At 46.5% G+C, this 19,466-nt stretch overlaps 1 protein-coding gene across 9 annotated transcripts in view; it reads right to left on the bottom strand.

Moving 5' to 3' along the window:
• The window catches only part of AREL1 (apoptosis resistant E3 ubiquitin protein ligase 1), a 632,176-nt gene that overhangs the window by 77,927 nt on the left and 534,783 nt on the right, over nucleotides 1-19,466 (bottom strand). For all 9 annotated transcript variants that reach the window (XM_085626755.1, XM_085626750.1, XM_085626754.1 and 6 more), the window contains one exon: nucleotides 15,728-15,817. In XM_085626755.1, the coding sequence (XP_085482881.1) occupies nucleotides 15,728-15,817 (90 nt within the window). The remainder of the gene's footprint in view (nucleotides 1-15,727; nucleotides 15,818-19,466) is intronic.

The following is a 19,466-nucleotide window of genomic DNA, read 5'->3' as shown; positions in this document are numbered from 1 at the left end:
TCGCCCCATGAAATTGATGCGGCCGTCCTAGCCACAGGGGTCAACGTCCTCGAAGTCTTCTTGGTCCTGGCTGAAGTCCAGTTGCCACTAGGCTACCAACCGCCAAGTATTGAGATTATAGCAGAATCCTTCCTTGGATGAGAACTTGCTTTCTGGGTGACCAGGTTGCACTCCCGCAACTCTCCCGGGCTCAGCAGACTCGGGTGCAACTTTGTGCATCGGGTCCTCATCTCTAGTGCTGCACACCGGCAAGTGGGGGCGATACGAAGATCTGGGATATCAACTTGTTCCAGCAGGTTTAGTCACCTGTTGTGATCTTGCGCTGTGAACAGGAGTTCAGTCAATTGACCCTTGTAGTCTCTTGTTTCTGCTGGGCTCCAAAAAGACTTCTCCAAAAGCAGGACTGAGTAGGAACAGTACCTTCTCCTTTGCTAGCCACCAGGTTCAGCAAGTGCAGTCCATGTCAGTGCAGCCTTTCTACGCCGTGTCCTTGGTGCACCAGGGCAATCCTTTGGTCCTCTTCTCCAGTCCAACAAGATCTGAGTTCCAGGGGTAACCTTTTTATCCTCAGACAATGCCCTCAGGGTAGGATGCGGTTGGTAGCCAATGGCCTACCAGGTACCCATCCCTCCTAATGACCACTTCCTGCAAAGTGTGGCATCTGGCTATCCCAGGATGCACCATTCTGGCCACTTCCATCATAGCAGAACCCCTCTCCTGGCGTACAGCACTCCCTAGCCCAACCCAGAGATGTGGCTACCAAGGGGGAGACACACCCCTGGAAAAACGGTTTGGCCAATGGTTTTTTCTCGCCTTCCCAAGTGCCAGCCTGTCTACCTCTATAATAGCGCTGCCCCTCTCCCAAGTGTTTACCATTTGCCCTTCAAAGGAGGCTTCTCCTATCAAGCTTGCCTTTTGGGCTAATCACAGTGTGGCTTCCTGCCAGGGAGAGGTAACACCTCCCTCCTGTGCAAGCTTCCATTGTTTCCTTACCTGGGAGTCGTTTGCATGTCTCCCCAGGAGGACTGAAAGCGGTCTCAAGGACAGACACTGTGTGCAATCGTTTACATGCACAAAGTGGTTACTTGGTAAAAGTTGCACGCTGCAACAAATTACATTCATTCCAACGTGGGCATCAAGTCGAGCTTAATGTCGAGCCGGAGTTGTTTGATACCTTACATTATCAACTTTAGTAACCCCAGTCAGAAATTAGCAGGACTGTTGTGGCAGCCTGCATCTCTGCACACGCATACGGGGTTACTAGCCTTTTCCACAGTAAAAATGGCAATGGCGGGTTTCTACTGTTAGAACAGGAAAAAACACATTACATTTCTTAAAATAGAGCACTCTGCCTTAGGGCTCACTTGACCTAGCTTCACAGTGACTTACATATATTAAAAGGAGAGGATTTGGCTTTGCCATTACGTTAAATGGCAAAGTCGAGTTAGCAGTTTAAAACTGCCCTACCAGTCTGCAGTCGCAGAGTAGGAGCCATGTTTTACAACTCACCCGCAGGGTGGCACAACCAGTGCTGTTGTCCCTGGGGCGAACCTCTAACGTCCACCCCATGGTACCATATACTCAGGACTTATAAGTAAGATATGTCATTTGTATATATGCCGATCAAACAAACACTTTAAGGTCAGGGCACAGACATTGAGGTCTGAATAGCAGGCCTCAGTGCACTCGGAGTCGAAAAATCAGCAGCATCCAAAGTCCAAACTTTGGTGGTGACCATACAAAAGAGGCATTTCTTTGCATGGCCCCCCTCCAGACAAAATGTGATAAGAAACGAACCCTTATCCTGGTAGTTTTAATAATTTAAGTAGAAGAACCTGGAAAGGCCATCTGCATTGGAATAGTTGGTCACAGGTTTGTGTTCCTACTGTAAAGTCCATACCCTGTAGTGAATTGGACCACCTCAAAAACTTGGTGTTCTCTCCTTTCATCTTCATCAGCCATCTGAGAGCCCTGTGGTCAGTTTGAACCCTGAGGTAAGTCCCAAAAAAGTATAGTCTCAACTTCTTCAGGGACCAAACCATAGCAAAGGCTTACCTCTATATGGCACTTTAACCCTGCTCTCTGGGAAGGCGTTTCCTGCTAATGAATGCAACTGGATGATTCTGGCCCAGATCTTTTACTTGTGACAGCACTGCTCCAATCTCATGTTCAGAGGCATTTGTCTGAACAATGAATTCCTTACTGAAGTCAGGTGCCTTCAGGACAAGTTGTGAGCAGAGAGCTTTCTGGAATGTGTCAAAAGCCTTTTGATACTACTTAGTCCAGATAATGCTTCTGGGTTGCTTCTTGGAGGTAAGTTCAGTTAGTTAGTGGTGCCACTATTGTACCATAACCCATCACAAATCTCCTGCCATACCCAGTCAGTCCAAGAATGGCTCTGGCTTGGGTCTGAGTCTTTGGAGCTTCCCAGGCCCGATTTTTAGGGATCTTGGGTTGAAGAGGTAGTACATGGCCTCTATCCACAGGGTGGCGCAAGTACACAACAAAGCCTTGCCCTATATGGCACTTCTTTGCTTTGATAGTCAGGACTGCTTGGTGCAGGGCCTGAACCACTTACTGAGGTGGACAATGTGACCCTCCCAGGTGGTAATGAATGCAGCTATATCATCAACATAAGCTGCAGTGAAACTTTTCAGACCTGACAGTAACCTATTCACCAACTTCTGGCAGGTGGCAGGAGCCTTTGTCAACCCAAAAGGCATAACTTTAAATTGAAAGTGGCCTTTGGGTGTAGAAAAAGCAGACCTCTCCTTAGCTCCTGGGATGAGGACTAGCTGCCAATAACCTAAAGTCAGGTCAAAGGTGTTCATTCATTTAGCTGCCCTCAACCTATCAATGAGCTCATCAGCTCTTGGTATGGGGTGGGAATCCATGTTGGTGACTTCATTTAGGCCTCTGTAGTACACACACAACGTCATTTCAGGCTTGCCTTCTTTGGGATTGGGCACCAGTACCACTGGGCGGGTCCATGGACAAGTAGAGGGCTCTAATACCCCCAACTTCAACATCTTTGCAACCTCAGCCTTAATGCTGGCCTTGACCTGGTCAGACATCCTGTATATTTTGCATTTGGTAGTCAAGTTGTCACAGCTGTCCACATCACGCGTACACCGTGTTGTCAGACCTGGGGTCCGACAGAAAAGCCCAGTAAACTAACTCCACAATGGATAGCAGTCCATGTGTTGCTGGTCTGTCAGTGTGGAGGGAAGAATCACTTCTTACACAATACCATTTTGGGCTTTGGAAGATAAGAGGTCTAGAAGAGGTTGTCTCTCCTCTTCCTCTCCCCATCTGTCACCATCAGCATGGTGATATCTGCCTTATCATAGTGTAGCTAAAGCATGTATCCGTGGATGACCTTATGAGGGTTCCTGGAGGCACCTGAGTCTACCAAGTAGGAGACTCCCACCTTTTCCTCCAAGATTGGGTATGGCCAAGTCATTTGTTTTGCAATACCATGGCTGCTACAGACTCCAAGGCCCACACCAAATGTCCTGGCTGGGATTCCACCATTGAGGACTTTTGGTCATACCAGTGCTTCACAAGCTCCTAGCTGGCCACCCAATTCATATTTGCCTTCTTCATGTACTCAGCCATTCTGGAGCGAAGGCCAAGCACATAGTCCACTATGTTCTGCAGAGGTCCCTTGAGGGGTCTTTCCCAACCCTCTCTGACCAAGCTTAGGGGATCTCTTACAGGGTGTCCAAAGAGTAGTTCAAAGGGACTAACGTCATCTCATTTTTGGGGAATCACACTTTAGGCGAATAGCAGGCATTGGAGGAGAACATCCCATCTCCTCCTGAACTTTTTGGGCAAGTCCTGGATCATGCCTTTTATGGTCTTGTTGAACCTTTCAACTAAACCATTTCTTTGGAGATTGTAGGGGGTGGTGAACTTGTAAGTAACATCACACTCCCCACATGGCTTTCAGATAGGCAGATATAAAATGTGTGCCTCTAACACCTTAGGGCACCTACCCTCCTCTGCCCCCCCGCACACCCTCCCAAAAAATTTGAGGAAGGACACTAACCACTGCAGCAAGATTGGCTATCCTAAGGGGAATAGCCTCTGGATATCCGTTGGCATGGTCCACTACCATCAAGATAAATCTATTCTCTGAGGCAGCACGGGGAGGTCTAGGGGACCAACAATGTCAATTCCCAACCTTGGAAGTGGTGTTGGGGGAGCTCTTGGCTTGCCCCCTGCCTTGCCTCTGGCCTGACAAGTGACAAAGGAGCGACAAAACTCCTTTACTGTCTCAGACATCTGGGGCCAGTAATAGTTATTGACCAACCTCTATCATGTCTTGGTCTGCCCCAGTTGTTGACCTAGGGGGAGGTTCATGGGCCATGTTAAGGAGAAACTTTCTGTACTGCGGGAAAAACACCAACCTTCTGTTTGCTCCTGGTCTGCAGTCCCATGCCTCACTGTAGGGAGTCTCTCTTTCCAGTATACCTTATGGGTACCACTTGTGTGCCCTTGTTGCTGTTGGAGAGCCAACCGTTTCAGGTCCAAAAGCGTAGGGTGTGATCTCTGTCCATTATTCAGGTCCGTGGAGGGATCCTCTGCTCCCTGGAGTTTATCAAAATCTGGCATTTCACCTAGGAAAACAGTTCCTCCTTTAGGTACCAAGCCTTTCCCCTGAGGGTTGGGCTCCTTTTGGTCCTGTGGAACTTTGGAAGATGGGTTGCCAGCCTTCCTGCCCTTCTCTTGGCTCTAGGGACCTGGTCCATTATTTCAGCTCAAGGATCCCTTGACTTTCTGTCTGGGCCCTCTGTGGTCTTGTTGTTACACAACCCCAGTCAGGAAGACCCAGCATTGCTGCATGGGTTCTTTTCTCCACTTCTGCCAAAGAAGAGGTTTACAGATCACTGCCCAGTAGACACTCCAATGGGATGGCAGGCGGCACAACTATCTTTTTAGGGTCAGTTACCCCTCTCCACTCAAAATCCACCACAGCCATTGGATGGGACTTTGTGGCATTGCCAGCATTAGGCTCACACAAAAAAGGACCAAAAGGGAGCATTTGAAAGACACCAACTGTATAGCTCCCAGTAACCATTAAAACACACGCAAGATGTAGGGGGTCTGCTCAAGGCAATCTACTACAGGGAAACCCATATCCTCTGTAAGCCTCCGGGGGAAAGGAAGAAGTCAGAAAGAAAAGCTCTGTTTTAAGAACAAAAAACTCTCTCGCTTGCAAAGGTGGCATCCTTCATCACCGGGTTCCTCTTCACACCACAAAGAGTGGTGCCGGCTACAACTCTTACAAAACTGGACAGGAACTCTTGGATGCTACCTAAAGGTATATCCAAATGTGAGCAGTGTGGTGTAGGTGATGGTATACACAGCATAGTGAGAAACAGTAAAAGGTGATTTAAAAATGCCTCTTGGTGGACAATATCGAAGCTTTAATCACGGTCCCCGATGAGCACAATTAAAAAAGCAGAGACAGGGGATACAATTTCACCCTTTATGCGATAATAGGGTCAACATGTTTCTGTCTTTCCTAATGACCCTACAAGGAGGTGTATGGCATTCATCAGGACCTCAAGGACAACTGAGGTAAGTATCAATTAGGTTACTTCCAGTTACTTTAGGGGACCAAATCCGGCAGGGAGCCAGTCAAGGGGATCAGCAAGTTCCTCAAAAACAGTTGCTTTAGAGGAGGACGCAATCTTCAGTCAGTTCCACACACTTATCTTCTTGCTGTAGGATTCTATGGAAATGGTCCTGATGCTAGGGATACAGGATGCCGAAGATGCTCAAGGATGCTGTGGATGCGATAAGGTTGACAGGGGTCTTTCTGCGGCTACTCCTCGGCAGCTCTGTCCACAGGGTTCAACGTCCCTCAAAGTCCTTTTGGTTCTGACAGAATTCTATTCGCCACCAGGCTACCAGTTGCCCGTTATTGCGGCTACAGCAGAATCTTTCCATAAATAATTTGCCCTCCTGGCGAACAACCTGCACTCCGACGACTCTCCCAGGTCCAGCATACTCTGGAGCAACCCTGAGCAATGGGTCCTGGTCTCTGGTTGTGCACGGTGGCAAGTGGCAGTGATGCGACAATCTGGGCTACAAACTTGCCTCAGCAGTCTTCTTCAGCTGTGGTGACCTTGTGGTGCAGACAGGAGGGTCAGCCAACCCTGACTCTTGGGGTATCTTGCTTCAGCTGGGCACCAGAGACGACTTAAAGAGCACAGCACAGAAGGCACAGTCTCTTCCCCCTATGCTAGCCGCCAGGTTCAGCATGTGCAGTCCAAGTCAGTGCAGTCTCGCTTGACCACATCCTTGGTGAAACAGGACAGTCCTTCTTTGGTGTGCCTCTCTAGTCTAACAATATTTGAGATCTGGGGGCTGGGGTGTCCTTTTTATGTTCAGAAAATGCCTTCGGGGAGGCTGCGGGTGGTAGCCAATGGGCTACTAGGTTCCCTCCTTCCTGATGACCACTTCCAGACATCTGGCTTTCCTAGGATGCACCATTCTGCCCACTTCAAACATGGCAGAACGCCTCTCTTGGCGTACAGAGCTCCCTAGCCAAACCCAGAGGTTTGACTATCAAGAAGACTATACACCCCTGCAAAACCAGTTTGACAACTGGTTTCCGCTCTCCTTCCCGAGTGCCAGCCTGTCTATTTAAAACAATAGAGCAGCCCCTATCACAAGTGTTCACTATTTACCCTTCAAAGGCAGCTTCTCCTTTACAGTTCCCCTTTACTGCTAACACCTGTGTGTCTACCTGCCAGGGAAGTCACCTGCTCTTAGGTGAGCTCCCAGTGCTGGATCTTGGTGCCCAGCACTGACTCTGAAAAGTACCCACAACTATACTTACCTTTAACTCATTTTTCTTCCATAGGAAACCATTGACTGCTTTTCTGTGAAATTTCTTCTAAGTGTTGATTTCTGCAATTTCTAAATATTCATCAAAAATCGTACAACATCTGAAAACGTAATTACTTACCTGTTTTGGATAAAGGTCCCAGTACTGAGTCTAGACACCCAGTACTGGATTACAAAAGTAACGAGAACCTACTATACCTGTAACCTACATTTCCTTCCATAGGGAATCATTGATTGTTTGCTCTGAAATATTTTCTAAGTGCTAACTTTTGAAATAGCTAAATATTAGTTAAAAATCACTACAGTACCAAAGTCGACTTTCAACAGCTGATTCTGAGAACTGACCCAGGACTGGATCTAGGATCCAGGCCTGGAATTACAAAAGTAATCTAAAGAGTAATCTGTTGCATATAACTTGAATTTATCATTGAGCTCAATATATTGTGTTTAGAAATAGAGTTGCCTACTGCAACTACTTGTAACTGTTTACTAAAAAGTCTATTGCATATACAAAAGTATTTTTATGAAACATCTCCTGTCGAGAAAGTATATTTTAATTCCAAGTGTTGGTTCTAAAATAAAACAAGCATATATATTTTTTTATATACAAACCATTGGCCTAGAGTTCAGTTATTGAGTGTGTGGAACCATTTGCTGACTGAGTGTGTACAACAAATGCTTTACACTGTCCTCTGATACTGCCTTACTGCTCGACCAGGTTACCACTTTGGAGAGTAAGGTTATATCGAACTTTAACCTCTGTTAAACCCTTGGGGTCTGTGGACTCTGTACACCCTGTACCTATTAAGGAACAGTATATACAGAGCCACTTTCTCACATTGGTGGATCAGCGGTGGGATGCAAACTTGCATTTGTTGGACTAATTGGTTACCATCTGATCACACGACAGAACTCTTAAAAATTGTCTTTAGAATTCCGATTGGTCTTTTCCAAAATTACTAAAAGTCTTGCTAGGGCCTTGCTTAAGTCCCATTAGAATTTTAGAAAAATAAAAGTCACTATAGTCAGGGTAGAGGGTTAGAACTGTCAGGTTAGAATGTCTCAAACAAACCCAGCTATTCGTGATAATAACATGGACCTGGTGGAGGAGCTCGACCTCACACCTTACTTACACTTGTCTTTCAAGGAATTGAGGTCCTTATGCAAACTTAAAAATTTACAAATGGGCCTGCATCCAACCAAACTAGGGCTCCAGGAGCTCTTGGCTGAGTATGCTAAGGACCACCCATCTGAACATGGTGATGGCCAGTCAGATGAGGAAAGAGAAGCAGAGGAGGTGGATAATAACCCCCCCATGCTGTTCCCTAGGGAGGAGAGGGCACCCATACCCTCCAACCCAAGGATTAGCATCTGGGCACCTAGAGACCACACAGGTGCTCTGGTCCCAGAGAGAACACTGGGGGACCCATCAGTGAAGAGGACAGCCTTTTAGCAAGGCTGACCAAAAGAGTAGAGCTAGAGTCCAGGTTCCTGGCTCTAGAAAAAGAAAGGAGAGAGATGGGGTTAGCACCCATCAATGGTGGCAGCAATAATAAAAACAAGGATAGGGAGGAAACTTCTGATCTTAAAATCCCCAAAGGGATTGTCCCTAAATTTGAGGAAGGCGAGGATATCACCAAATGGTTCACAGCCTTTGAGAGGGCTTGTGATATCAGAAAAGTAAAGAAACCTCTCTGGGGGGCACTCCTGTGGGAACTGTTCTCTGGTAACTGCAGAGACAGGCTTCTGACCCTTTCTGGGCCAGAGGCAGGATCCTAAGACCTCATGAAGAAAGCTCTGATTGAGGGATTTGGATTCACCACTGAGGAGTATAGAATTAGATTCAGGGGGGCTCACAAAACCCAGACCCAGTCCTGGATTGATTTTGTAGATTTCTCAGTGAAGACACTGGATGGTTGGTTAGCTGGACATGGTGTGCAGGATTTTACTGGTTTGTACAATTTATTCATGAAGGAACATATTTTAAGTAACTGCACAAATGAAAAGTTGCATCAGCATTTGGTATACCTAGGTCTAATTTCTCCCCAAGAATTGGGAAAGAAGGCAGACCACTGGGTCAAGACTAGGGTAACTAGGACGTCCACTGGGGGTGACCAAAACAAAGGGGTCCCAAAGCCTCCCCAAAAGAAAGAGAGTGAACCCATTGCGGATAAAAGTAAGGAGTCCCAGGTAGCCCCCCAAAAACCTGTCCAGGAGGGTGGGCCCCAAGACACCTCACAAACTAAACCAGGGTACCAAGGTAGGAATTGGGATCCCAACAGAATATGGTGTTACAACTGTCAGAAGTCTGGACACCACACCAAGGACTCTAGCTGTCCTAAAAACAAAATCCCTAGTACAGCTCCAGGGGTGAATAGTGTAGCCCCAGGGGTTGCCAGTGTAGCTTGGGAGGGAGGGTCCTCAGATGAGGAAGTCCTCCTAGCTTTCAACTGGGGAATGGGCCCAAGAAGCAAGCTGGAGATCCCAGAGGGGAGTAGACACTTCCACCACCTACTGGTGAATGGAATCCCAGCCACTGCCCTGAGAGATACCTGTGCCAGTCACACTGTGGTGCATGACAGGTTGGTTTTCCCACACCAATATGTCCCAGGGGAAACAAGAAGGGTGAGAACTGTCCCAGGGGGAGTCACTGTTAGGCCTGAGGCTATAGTGCCCCTAGCCACAGCTGGATCCCTTAGATGGAGAAAAGTGATAGTCAGTTAAAACCTCCCCCTTGATTGTCTCTTGGGGAATGATCACTTAGTGGTGGAACTGAACCAAAGAGAGGTGCTGGCCCAATGCCAGGCCTCACCCAAAGAACCGGTGGGTGCTCAACCTGCAGTCAGTGCAGCTGAGCCCCAAAAGAGTGAGAAGAAACCGATTAGGAAAGGTGGGCAACTGTTAGCCACAGTTCCAGAGGGCCAGGGAGATTCTATCCCAGTAAGGGAAGACCCAAACAATGGCACTGGTACAGCCCCCCCTAACCAACAACAAGACATGACTAGTCAGGCAACTGTCCAGTCTGAGTTAGTGGCTCCTCAGATGGCAGAACAAAGGGTGGAGAAAGGGTGCTCCCTACAAAGAGTAGTGACCCCCACCCTCAAACAGACCAACAGCCAGGACCCAAAGAGACCTATAAGATAGCCCCCTCACTTGCCAGTCAGGAGCTAAAGGTGTGGTTCTGGGCACTGACAGCAGTCAGCAGCCTCTGCTGGGTGTTAGCCTTCATGGCAGCCCTATCCTTGGCATGGTGGCCTAACCCCCTGCCAAATAGCAAGTCAGGCCCCCTGACCTTATTGGTCATGGTGGGGTTGCTCAAGTTGTGGGTAACCTCTGTGGGTAAGCTGGGCCTAGCCCTGGCTAAGTTAGAATTTGCAGAGGTATGCACCTCAAAACCCAAAATCGAAAAATGGGACAAGGACACTATAAGACAAGGAGAGGAGCCTTGGGAGTTAGGTCCTGAAACTAATAAGACAGGCCAGCTTCCCAAAGGGACTGCCCATGCCAATGCAGATGGACTTTCCAGGTTCTTCCACTTAGACAATGAAGACTCCATAGGACAAGGTGAGTCTCATCACCTTTCGTTTGGGGGGGGGGGGGGTGTTTTGTGAGAAAGTGCCATCTTTCTTGCATGGTATGCCCCCACTTTTTGCTAAATTGCTGAATGTACTTTGAATGAGTGTACCCTGGACTCCTGCCAATCAGGTGCCCAGGGCCTATGTTCCTTCCTTAAAACACACAACCTTCAAATTGGCAAACCCTGGCCACATGTCAGCCCCTGGTAAATGGTACCCTAGGTACCCAGGGCCTTGTGACCAGGGAAGGCCCCTAAGGGCTGCAGCACTCATTGTGCCACCCTTAGAGGCCCTGTACCCTTACATACACACACTGCCTTTGCAGGCTGAGTGTCTGGGTGCAGGACAAAAATGGAAGAGTCGACATGGCACACATCTCTGTGTGCCATGCCCATTACCTACACTGCCAAGGCATATGTCAGCCACCCCTCTGGCTGGGTGCCTTATGCCCATGGTGTGGGCACAAGAGCAGGAGCCCTGTGCCCCTACAGTACCCAGGTCCATTCCCGGGCACTGTAAGGCAGTGCTGCCATTTAAGAATACATGGTGCTGAGAGCTCGTCAAACACGAGCTCCACAGCACCATAATGGCAACACTGAAGACTGGGAAGTTAGGTATCAAACTTCTCAGCATATTAAACCCACACTGATGCCAGTGTGGGATTTAATGTACCAAGCACCCCAGAGGGCATCTTAGAGATGCCCCCTTACAACTAACCTACAATCCACGTCTGCTCTGAGGCTGCCCAGGCTGCCACACAGCAGACACGTTGCTGGACCCCTGGGTGGGAGAGCCCCTGCACTCCCGGGCCTGCAACAATGCACATCCTGGGTGAGGTGACAAATCTCCTCCCCCAGGATGAGGAAAGGGAAGCTTCAAAGGCCTGCCGCCTCTAGGAGTTTCCCCAGGCCACTGCAACCCCCCACTCTGGCGGGAAGCTTGGCCGGAAACCCCATACAAGGACAGGGGATGTGCCAGCCTGCCCACCCCACCCCTCAGGTGGGGGAGGCGAGGTGAAGCACATCTCCGGGCTCTCGCCATCTTGAAGATGGGAGGCCCTACCCTATCAGGATTAGGCTACTGCCCCTCTCCCACAGGAGAAAGGCAGGATAGGGGGTGTACCCACCCCAGGACAAGGGCCCATTGGTCCCTGGCCTTCACCTACCTGTAACGCCCCATAATCTAGTATTTAGAGGCACCCTGAACCTTCCTTCCCCCAGATCCCAGATTCGAAACTACAAGAAGAGCAAGAAGAACAAAGACCTGCCCTGCAGCTGCTAAAAAGAGGAAGACACCAACTGCTTTGGCCCCAGCCCTACCGGCCTGTCGACCCTCGAACCTGCTCCGGCTCCAGCGCGGCATCTCTTGTGGCCAGCAACCTCAGAAACCCCGGAGGACCTGGCTACCTTTGAACTCTGATCCCCTGGGACTCCCATGAGTAGAGGCTCTACTCAGAACCTACCTTTCACCCCTGGCAGCAGCCCGGAACCACGATCCCAGCCCACTCTGCACCCGCCAAGCCTGGCCGGTGCCGGAGTAAACTAAACCCACGAGGACGACCCCACGGTGACTGTGACCCCGAGTCCGGCACCCAAGGACCCCCCTCGACAATCCTGGTGAAGCCTGCAGCCTCAGAACAGAGTGCCACCCCAACCGCGATCAACAGAGGGTAAGATTACCCGACACCAAAAGGCACCCCTGCACCCGGCGCCCCACGGCCCTCTGTGCCCAATCCCGGGGTACCTACCTATCCTCCAACAACCCAACTTACCTCTCAAAGTGGTGGTGGCACCTGAAGAGTCCTCGTCCCCGAGCCTGCAGTCTTTTTCCAAACCGGAGATTTCCCATAGAAATCAATTGAGCGCCCGACGGCTCAAAAGCACCCTGCACCCAGCCGCCCGAGTGGCCCTGGCAGTGAAAACTCTACTCTAACCTACTTCCCCACTTGCCCTGAGTAAGTGACCAGGAGCCCAGCTCCCACAGCCGCGTGGCTTGCCAGACAACAGCCACCAACCAAGGCCCCCCCTATCCCTCATAGGATAACATTGGGCCTAACTCTCTCTGCACCCGGCCGTCCTGAAACCGCTGAGGGTGAACTAACTGTACCTACCTGACACTGGGGGACCCCTGAGTCTGTGCCCAGAACTTCAACTCTGCCAGTCGAGTACTTACCCTTAAACCGCTAACTTCATTTTCCTCATAGGGTAACATTGACTGGCTTTTTCTTGAAAATTCTTCTAAGTGTGGACTTTTCAAATCTTCAAATAATCACCAAAAATCAGCCGAGTGACAAAAACGAATTTACTCACCTGCTCTTAGGTGAGCTCCCAGTGCTGGATCTTGGTGCCCAGCACTGACTCTGAAAAGTACCCACAACTATACTTACCTTTAACTCATTTTTCTTCCATAGGAAACCATTGACTGCTTTTCTGTGAAATTTCTTCTAAGTGTTGATTTCTGCAATTTCTAAATATTCATAAAAAAATCGTACAACATCTGAAAACGTAATTACTTACCTGTTTTGGATAAAGGTCCCAGTACTGAGTCTAGACACCCGGTACTGGATTACAAAAGTAACGATAACCTACTATACCTGTAACCTACATTTCCTTCCATAGGGAATCATTGATTGTTTGCTCTGAAATATTTTCTAAGTGCTAACTTTTGAAATAGCTAAATATTAGTTAAAAATCACTACAGTACCAAAGTCGACTTTCAACAGCTGATTCTGAGAACTGACCCAGGACTCGATCTAGGATCCAGGCCTGGAATTACAAAAGTAATCTAAAAAGTAATCTGTTGCATATAACTTGAATTTATCATTGAGCTCAATGTATTGTGTTTAGAAATAGAGTTGTCTACTGCAACTACTTGTAACTGTTTACTAAAAAGTCTATTGCATATACAAAAGTATTTTTATGAAACATCTCCTGTCGAGAAAGTATATTTTAATCCCAAGTGTTGGTTCTAAAATAAAACAAGCATATATATATATTTTATATACAATCCATTGGCCTAGAGTTCAGTTATTGAGTGTGTGGAACCATTTGCTGACTGAGTGTGTACAACAAATGCTTTACACTGTCCTCTGATACTGCCTTACTGCTCGACCAGGCTACCACTGTGGAGAGTAAGGTTATATCGAACTTTAACCTCTGTTAAACCCTTGGGGTCTGTGGACTCTGTACACCCTGTACCTATTAAGGAACAGTATATACAGAGCCACTTTCTCACAGAAAGGTAGCACCTCTCTCCAGTGCAGGCATCCATTGTCTCCTTCCCTGGGAGTCATTTGCATGTCTCGCCAGGAGGACAGAAAGCTGTCTCAGGGACAGCCCCTGTGTGCAACCTTGGATGAACACAGGAGCTATAGGGCAACAAAGTGACAACTTTTTAAAAGTTGTACAATGCAACAAGTTACAATAATTCCAACATGGGCATCAAGTCTGGCTTAATGTAACTAGTTGTTAGATACCTACAGTTTCAACTTTAGTAGCCCCAGTCAGAACTTAGCAGGGCTACTGTGGCAGCCTGCAGCTCTGTATACGCCAATGGGGATACTAGCCTATTGCACATTAAAAATGACAATTGCTGATTTTCACTGTATGAACACGTATAAACACATGTTCCACGTCTTACTTAATATACAGCGCCCTGTCTTAGGGCTCGCTAGGCTTACCTTAGGGGTGATATATTAAAAAGAAAGGGCTGGTCTTTGCCATTACTTTAAATTGCAATGTCGAGTAAGCAGTTTAAAACTACCCTTCCAGTCTGCAGAGGCAGACTAGGAGTTCATATTTTACCTTTGTCACACCCAGGGTGGTACAACCAGTGCTGCAGTCCCTGTGTTCACCTTCTAACTTACAGGCCTGGTGTACCCTGGGTACCGTAAAGTAGGCACCCACAAGTAAGTTAATTTATGCCAATTGGGTATAAACCAATCAATTATACTTACTTTAAGTTCAAGGCACGGGCACTAAGGTCTGATTATCAGGCCTCAGTGCACTCTCAAAGTCGAAAAATCAGCAGCATCAGTCCAAACCTTTGGGGCTGATCAGACAAAAAGAGTACTTCCTTACGTTGTTCCATTGTGGATAGGGTCCAACCCAAAACAAATCAGCTTTGAACTTCCAATCATGTGTCCATTAAGCCCTTCCATTAGTCACTAAAAACTCTTTATGTACACTCTCCGACAGCCTCTTACGGTCCTGTGCTTCACAAGCTGTGGTGATAAATTATGACTTATGCCTAACAATACTTCCAGCCCTGTTTCTGATTATGCCCTCCTGCCACGTATCAAGTGAAAGTATCAAGGACAGTTGTATAGGTGAGGTACATTTAATGCTTTCAAAATTACGACATGCAATTTGCAGACGCAGCTAAGACAGTAATACTCAAATGAACATCTTCTGAAGTGTATGTAGTGCTTGGTGGCAGGAGTCTGAAATTTGTTTTACACAAACATTTTAGTCTAGTTTGTTAAAAACAGCTGGTAGCATTAATAGAATCTGAATGGTCAAGCTAATGGCTTTGCCCAGGTGAGCCAGAGGAAAGCTGGAGCCTAGCAGAAGAGGGAAAACAAAATAAAGAGGAATTATGGGGGAAATCGAATGGGACAGACATCAACAGGAATGGAGAGAAGAAGTAGAGGAAAAAGGGAACAATGGAGGACGACGTGCTGTGCTGCAGAAAGGAAAATGGCGAAAGAAAGAATACTAACAGCAAGCCCTTTTCACAACATAACAATAATTCCAGAAATGGTTTGCTAAACTATGTATATCCTCAGAAGATGCATGTTCTGCCTGTGATGAGCATAGCAACTAGTCAATACAAGTACTGCAGCTCCAATTTTATCCAACACCATTTGATATTGAGCATCCTTTGCAAAAAGAAAAACCTTAAACAGGAACACAAATAGCTCATTAGAAAAAAGTATTCCCAACTGCTTCCTGTAAAACTCCCCCACTAAAATCCTGTCATGCGTAATAAATCCTGCTTCATAACGGGTATCAATAGGGCTACATGCAAACAAAATTGCCCCTCCGCCTCCCCAATTTGTCTCCCTTACTCATAAACATTATGTGATAGGCAAACAACTTCCTGTAAGTCAAGTCTCTTCATAACCGCATCTGCTCAAGGAGAAGCCATATTTGACTCATACTGTGTCTGTTAAGTAACTCTTTAATGTAGATAAACTTTACCCAATATGACTAGAAACCCCCTTACCCTTTGGGCGTGAAAACCTTTACCAATAGCTGTGTATGGGCTTATTGATGAGTTGCACCGCTTACCTTTTCTCTAAAATGCCAGGATCCACCAACCACGATAACATGTGCCTTGAAATCAGAGACGTTGATGTCCCCAGTGCCACACATAAGCAGCTGAAAGAGACCAAAAATCATTAGAAATGTATTCGTGGTTTAAACTTACAAGTTACTGAACGACTTAGAATCAGCAATCTGAGGTAAGGAGAATTTGCTTCACTAAGTATACAGAAGCTGTTTCAAGTACAGAAAAAGAAAGCCAATAAACAGAACAACTCACTGCACATCTAAAATACTTTGAAACAAACATCCCAAAAACAGTATCAGACTAAAAGCAGATGGTGCTTAAAAGCAGGTTGGACACAATTCAATACAAATTAGACAAACAGTATAAAGCACTGCAAATAATTATAAATACTGCTCACAGACTATTCTACAAAAGCAAAGATGGACATTTACTTAGCACAGTGGTTCTGCATGAGTGTAGGTGTTTGTAATTAACCTGTCCAAGGAACAATATGGTAACCAATTCCAATTTTTCCTCTCAGTGTATTTTAGCCACTAAATTGCAACCTTAAAATATTTACCTAAACATAAACGTTCAGAAAAACAAGTTACTTACCTTTGTCAATGCCCTTTCTGTTGAATACTATATCTTATTGCAGATTCCTCACCTTTAGAATATTTCCCAGGCACCAGACCGGATCCGAAAGTTTAAAAAGCTGTGAATCCAAGTGACATGAGGTGGCGTTTTACAGCTCTTGTTGGGCTCTTTCCGCCCCAGTAGTGACGTAAGGCCCACTACTGAACAATGCCATCAGTTTCTTGCTTGACTATTTCTGCGCTGTCTGAGAAGAAAACAACTGGAGGCACCAGTGTGCAGATGTCTAAATGAGACCTTTTTACATAGTAAAAATAGATTACTTCACAGAACCGGGAGGTGAAAGAGTAGTGAGAAATCTGAGGTTCGATAAGAATATCCACCAGAAAGAAAGTGTTACTTATCTAGTAAGCATCTGTTTGTGGCATGTAGTGCTACAGATTCATAAGTCCACCATCTAGTGTTGGGCTCAGAAGTGTGCAAGTTGTTTTTCTTTGAAGAAGTCTTTCAAGTCACGAGGTGAAGTGATTTCTCCTCTTGCTTGCAATGTGCATGGTGCTCGACTCCATTGTCAGATTGTTTTCTCTTTGGGGGTGAGGATGGAGTGTGAAGGATGATGTATCCTAGTGAGACGACCATGCGAACATAGTGCAATGTTTAATGTAAATAATAGCAACCAACACAGGTGTCCGGGAAGGAGGGTGGGTGCATGTAAATCCACAGCACTACATGCCACAAACAGATGCTTACTGGGTAAATAACATTTTTCGTTTGGTGGTATGTGTGGTTGTAGATACACATGCTTAGCATAGACTGTAAAGCAGTTTTCCTCCCAGAGCGGTGGCTAAACTGTGTGGGTTACGTTTGCTTGAAATAATGTTCGAATAACAACTTGGCCCACATTGGCATGTTTACAGGCCATAACACCCACACAGTAATGTTTTGTAAATGTGTGCATTTTCTGTTGCAGAGAATAGGTCTATGTCTCATTGTTTGCTTGAAATAATGTTCGTAGAACAGCTTGGCCCACATTGGCTTGTTTACAGGTCATAACATTCACACAGTAATGTTTTGTAAATGTGTGCATTTTCTGGTGTAGAGAATAGGTCTATGTCTCATTGTTGGAAGACTGGATGAATGGAGGACTAGTTGAGCGCCCACTTGTAAACTTGTTGTCGTCTCGTGCTGAGGAGAGCCGCTAGGTTTTGTCCACTCCCGGTATGTACTCCGCTAATAGGTGAATGTTATGTTGGAGAGCATGCCTCCAGATGGTTTGTGCTAAGTGAGATAGCTCAGGTGGCCTGGTGCCCCCCTATTTTTGCAAATACATGGTAGTCATGTTGTCTGTTTTGATGAGAATTACCTTGCCTGTGAGGTATAGAAGGGAAACCTTCAGCGCTAGATGAACAGCTAGCAGCTCTACGTGACTGATATGGAGGTGAGTCTAACTGGGTGTCCAGTGGCCCTGAACAGTCAACTTCTGTGATTGCACTCCCCAACCTGTGATTGATGCGTCCATTCTTATGGTCCCTGTGCAGAACTGGGTCTAGGAAAGGCCGTCCTTGTTGAAATTCCTCCAATGTGCACAGTGGCAAGCTTGGAGACTAGTCAACACTAGATCTTCCATCTGGCCATTTGCTTGAGACCATTTATGCAATAAGCATTCTTGCAATGGGCGCATTTTGAATCTGGCTAATGGTACTATGGCTATACATGGTGCCATGGTGCCTAGGAGACACATTACTGTTTTTACTGGTATCTGTTGATGAGGCTGAAACTGTTGGATAAGCTTTTGATAGCATTCAATCCTTTCAGTATTTGGGTAAGCTATCCCTGTTTGAGAATGAGGATGGCTTTGAGGTAAGGTTGTGTTTGAAGAGGTTGCAGGTGGGCCTTGGTTGCATTGAATGTGAAACCTAGACAATGAAGTAGGTTTATAGTAGTTTGAGTGTGTTGAAAACAGCTCTGATAGTTTGAACTTTTGATGAGCCAGTTGTCCAGATATGGGAAAACATGTAAGTTTTGTCTGCGAAGATGAGCTGCTACTACTGCTAGACATTTGGTGAACACCCTGGGGGCTGTAGTGACCCTGAATGGAATTACTCTGAATTGAAAGTGTTTTCTGTTTAATACAAATATGAGGTACGGTTGATGTGCTGGGTAAATTGGAATGTGAAAGTAGGCGTACTTTAGGTCCAATGCAGACATGAAGTCACATTGATGTAGCAGTAGAATGACATCTTGTAGGGTGACCACACGGAAGTGCTCTAGGAGAATGTACCTGTTTAGGGGTCTGAGGTTTAATTTTGGCCTGAGGGACCCCCTTTTTGGGAATGAGAAAGAAAACTGAGTAAACACCTGTGCCCTGTTGGTGTAGTGGCACAGGCTCTATGGCTCCCTTTTGAAGAAGAGCTTTTACTTCCTCTTTGCCCAGCTGTTGATTGTCTGTTGACAATTTGTGTGTATGGGGTGGAATGTCTAGAGTTGGTGAAGTAAGCTCCAGGCAATAACCATGTTGGATAACATCCAAAACCCACTGATCGGAGGAGATAGTCTGCCATGTGAGAAAGAACTGTTAGTCTTCCTCCAACAGTTGTAATATGATCGAGGGGAATGGCAGGTATGTCAAGGCTTTGTGGTGGTAGCTGAACAAAACCGACTTAGGAATCATTTCCTCTGTAGAATCCTTTATATTCTCGTCTGGGGGATGTATGTTGCGACTGGGGACACTGATATGTAGAGGAGGTGTCTGCAGATGTACCATTTGCTGCTCCACGATAGGCGGAGCGACAAAAACTCCCTCTTTGGGTAGATGTTTGTAATGCACCCATTGCTTTGGCCATTTCATTGTCTTTCTTAATTTTTTCATGTAAGATGTCTACTTGAAGGTCAAAGAGGTTTTCTCCATCAAAGGGAAAGGCTAGAATATTTTCTTGGACTTCTGGCTTGAAGCCTGAAACCTTGAGCCAGGCATGTCTTTTTATGAGGATACTGGTGTAAATGCTTCTAGCAGCTGTATCAGCTGCATCTAGCGCACAACGGATGGTGGTGTTAGCTACTATTTTACCCTTCTAAGCAATTTCATGTGCCCTTTTCTTGTATTGTTCCAGGAGATGTTGGAGGAGATCCTCCATGTTATCCCAGTGTGCCCTGTCGTAGTGGTAA

The sequence above is a fragment of the Triturus cristatus genome, chromosome 9 (assembly GCF_964204655.1).
Source record: "Triturus cristatus chromosome 9, aTriCri1.1, whole genome shotgun sequence".
Taxonomy (NCBI): domain Eukaryota; kingdom Metazoa; phylum Chordata; class Amphibia; order Caudata; family Salamandridae; genus Triturus; species Triturus cristatus.
Note: the sequence above shows the minus strand (reverse complement) of the source record. Positions and strands in the feature narration are given on the sequence as shown.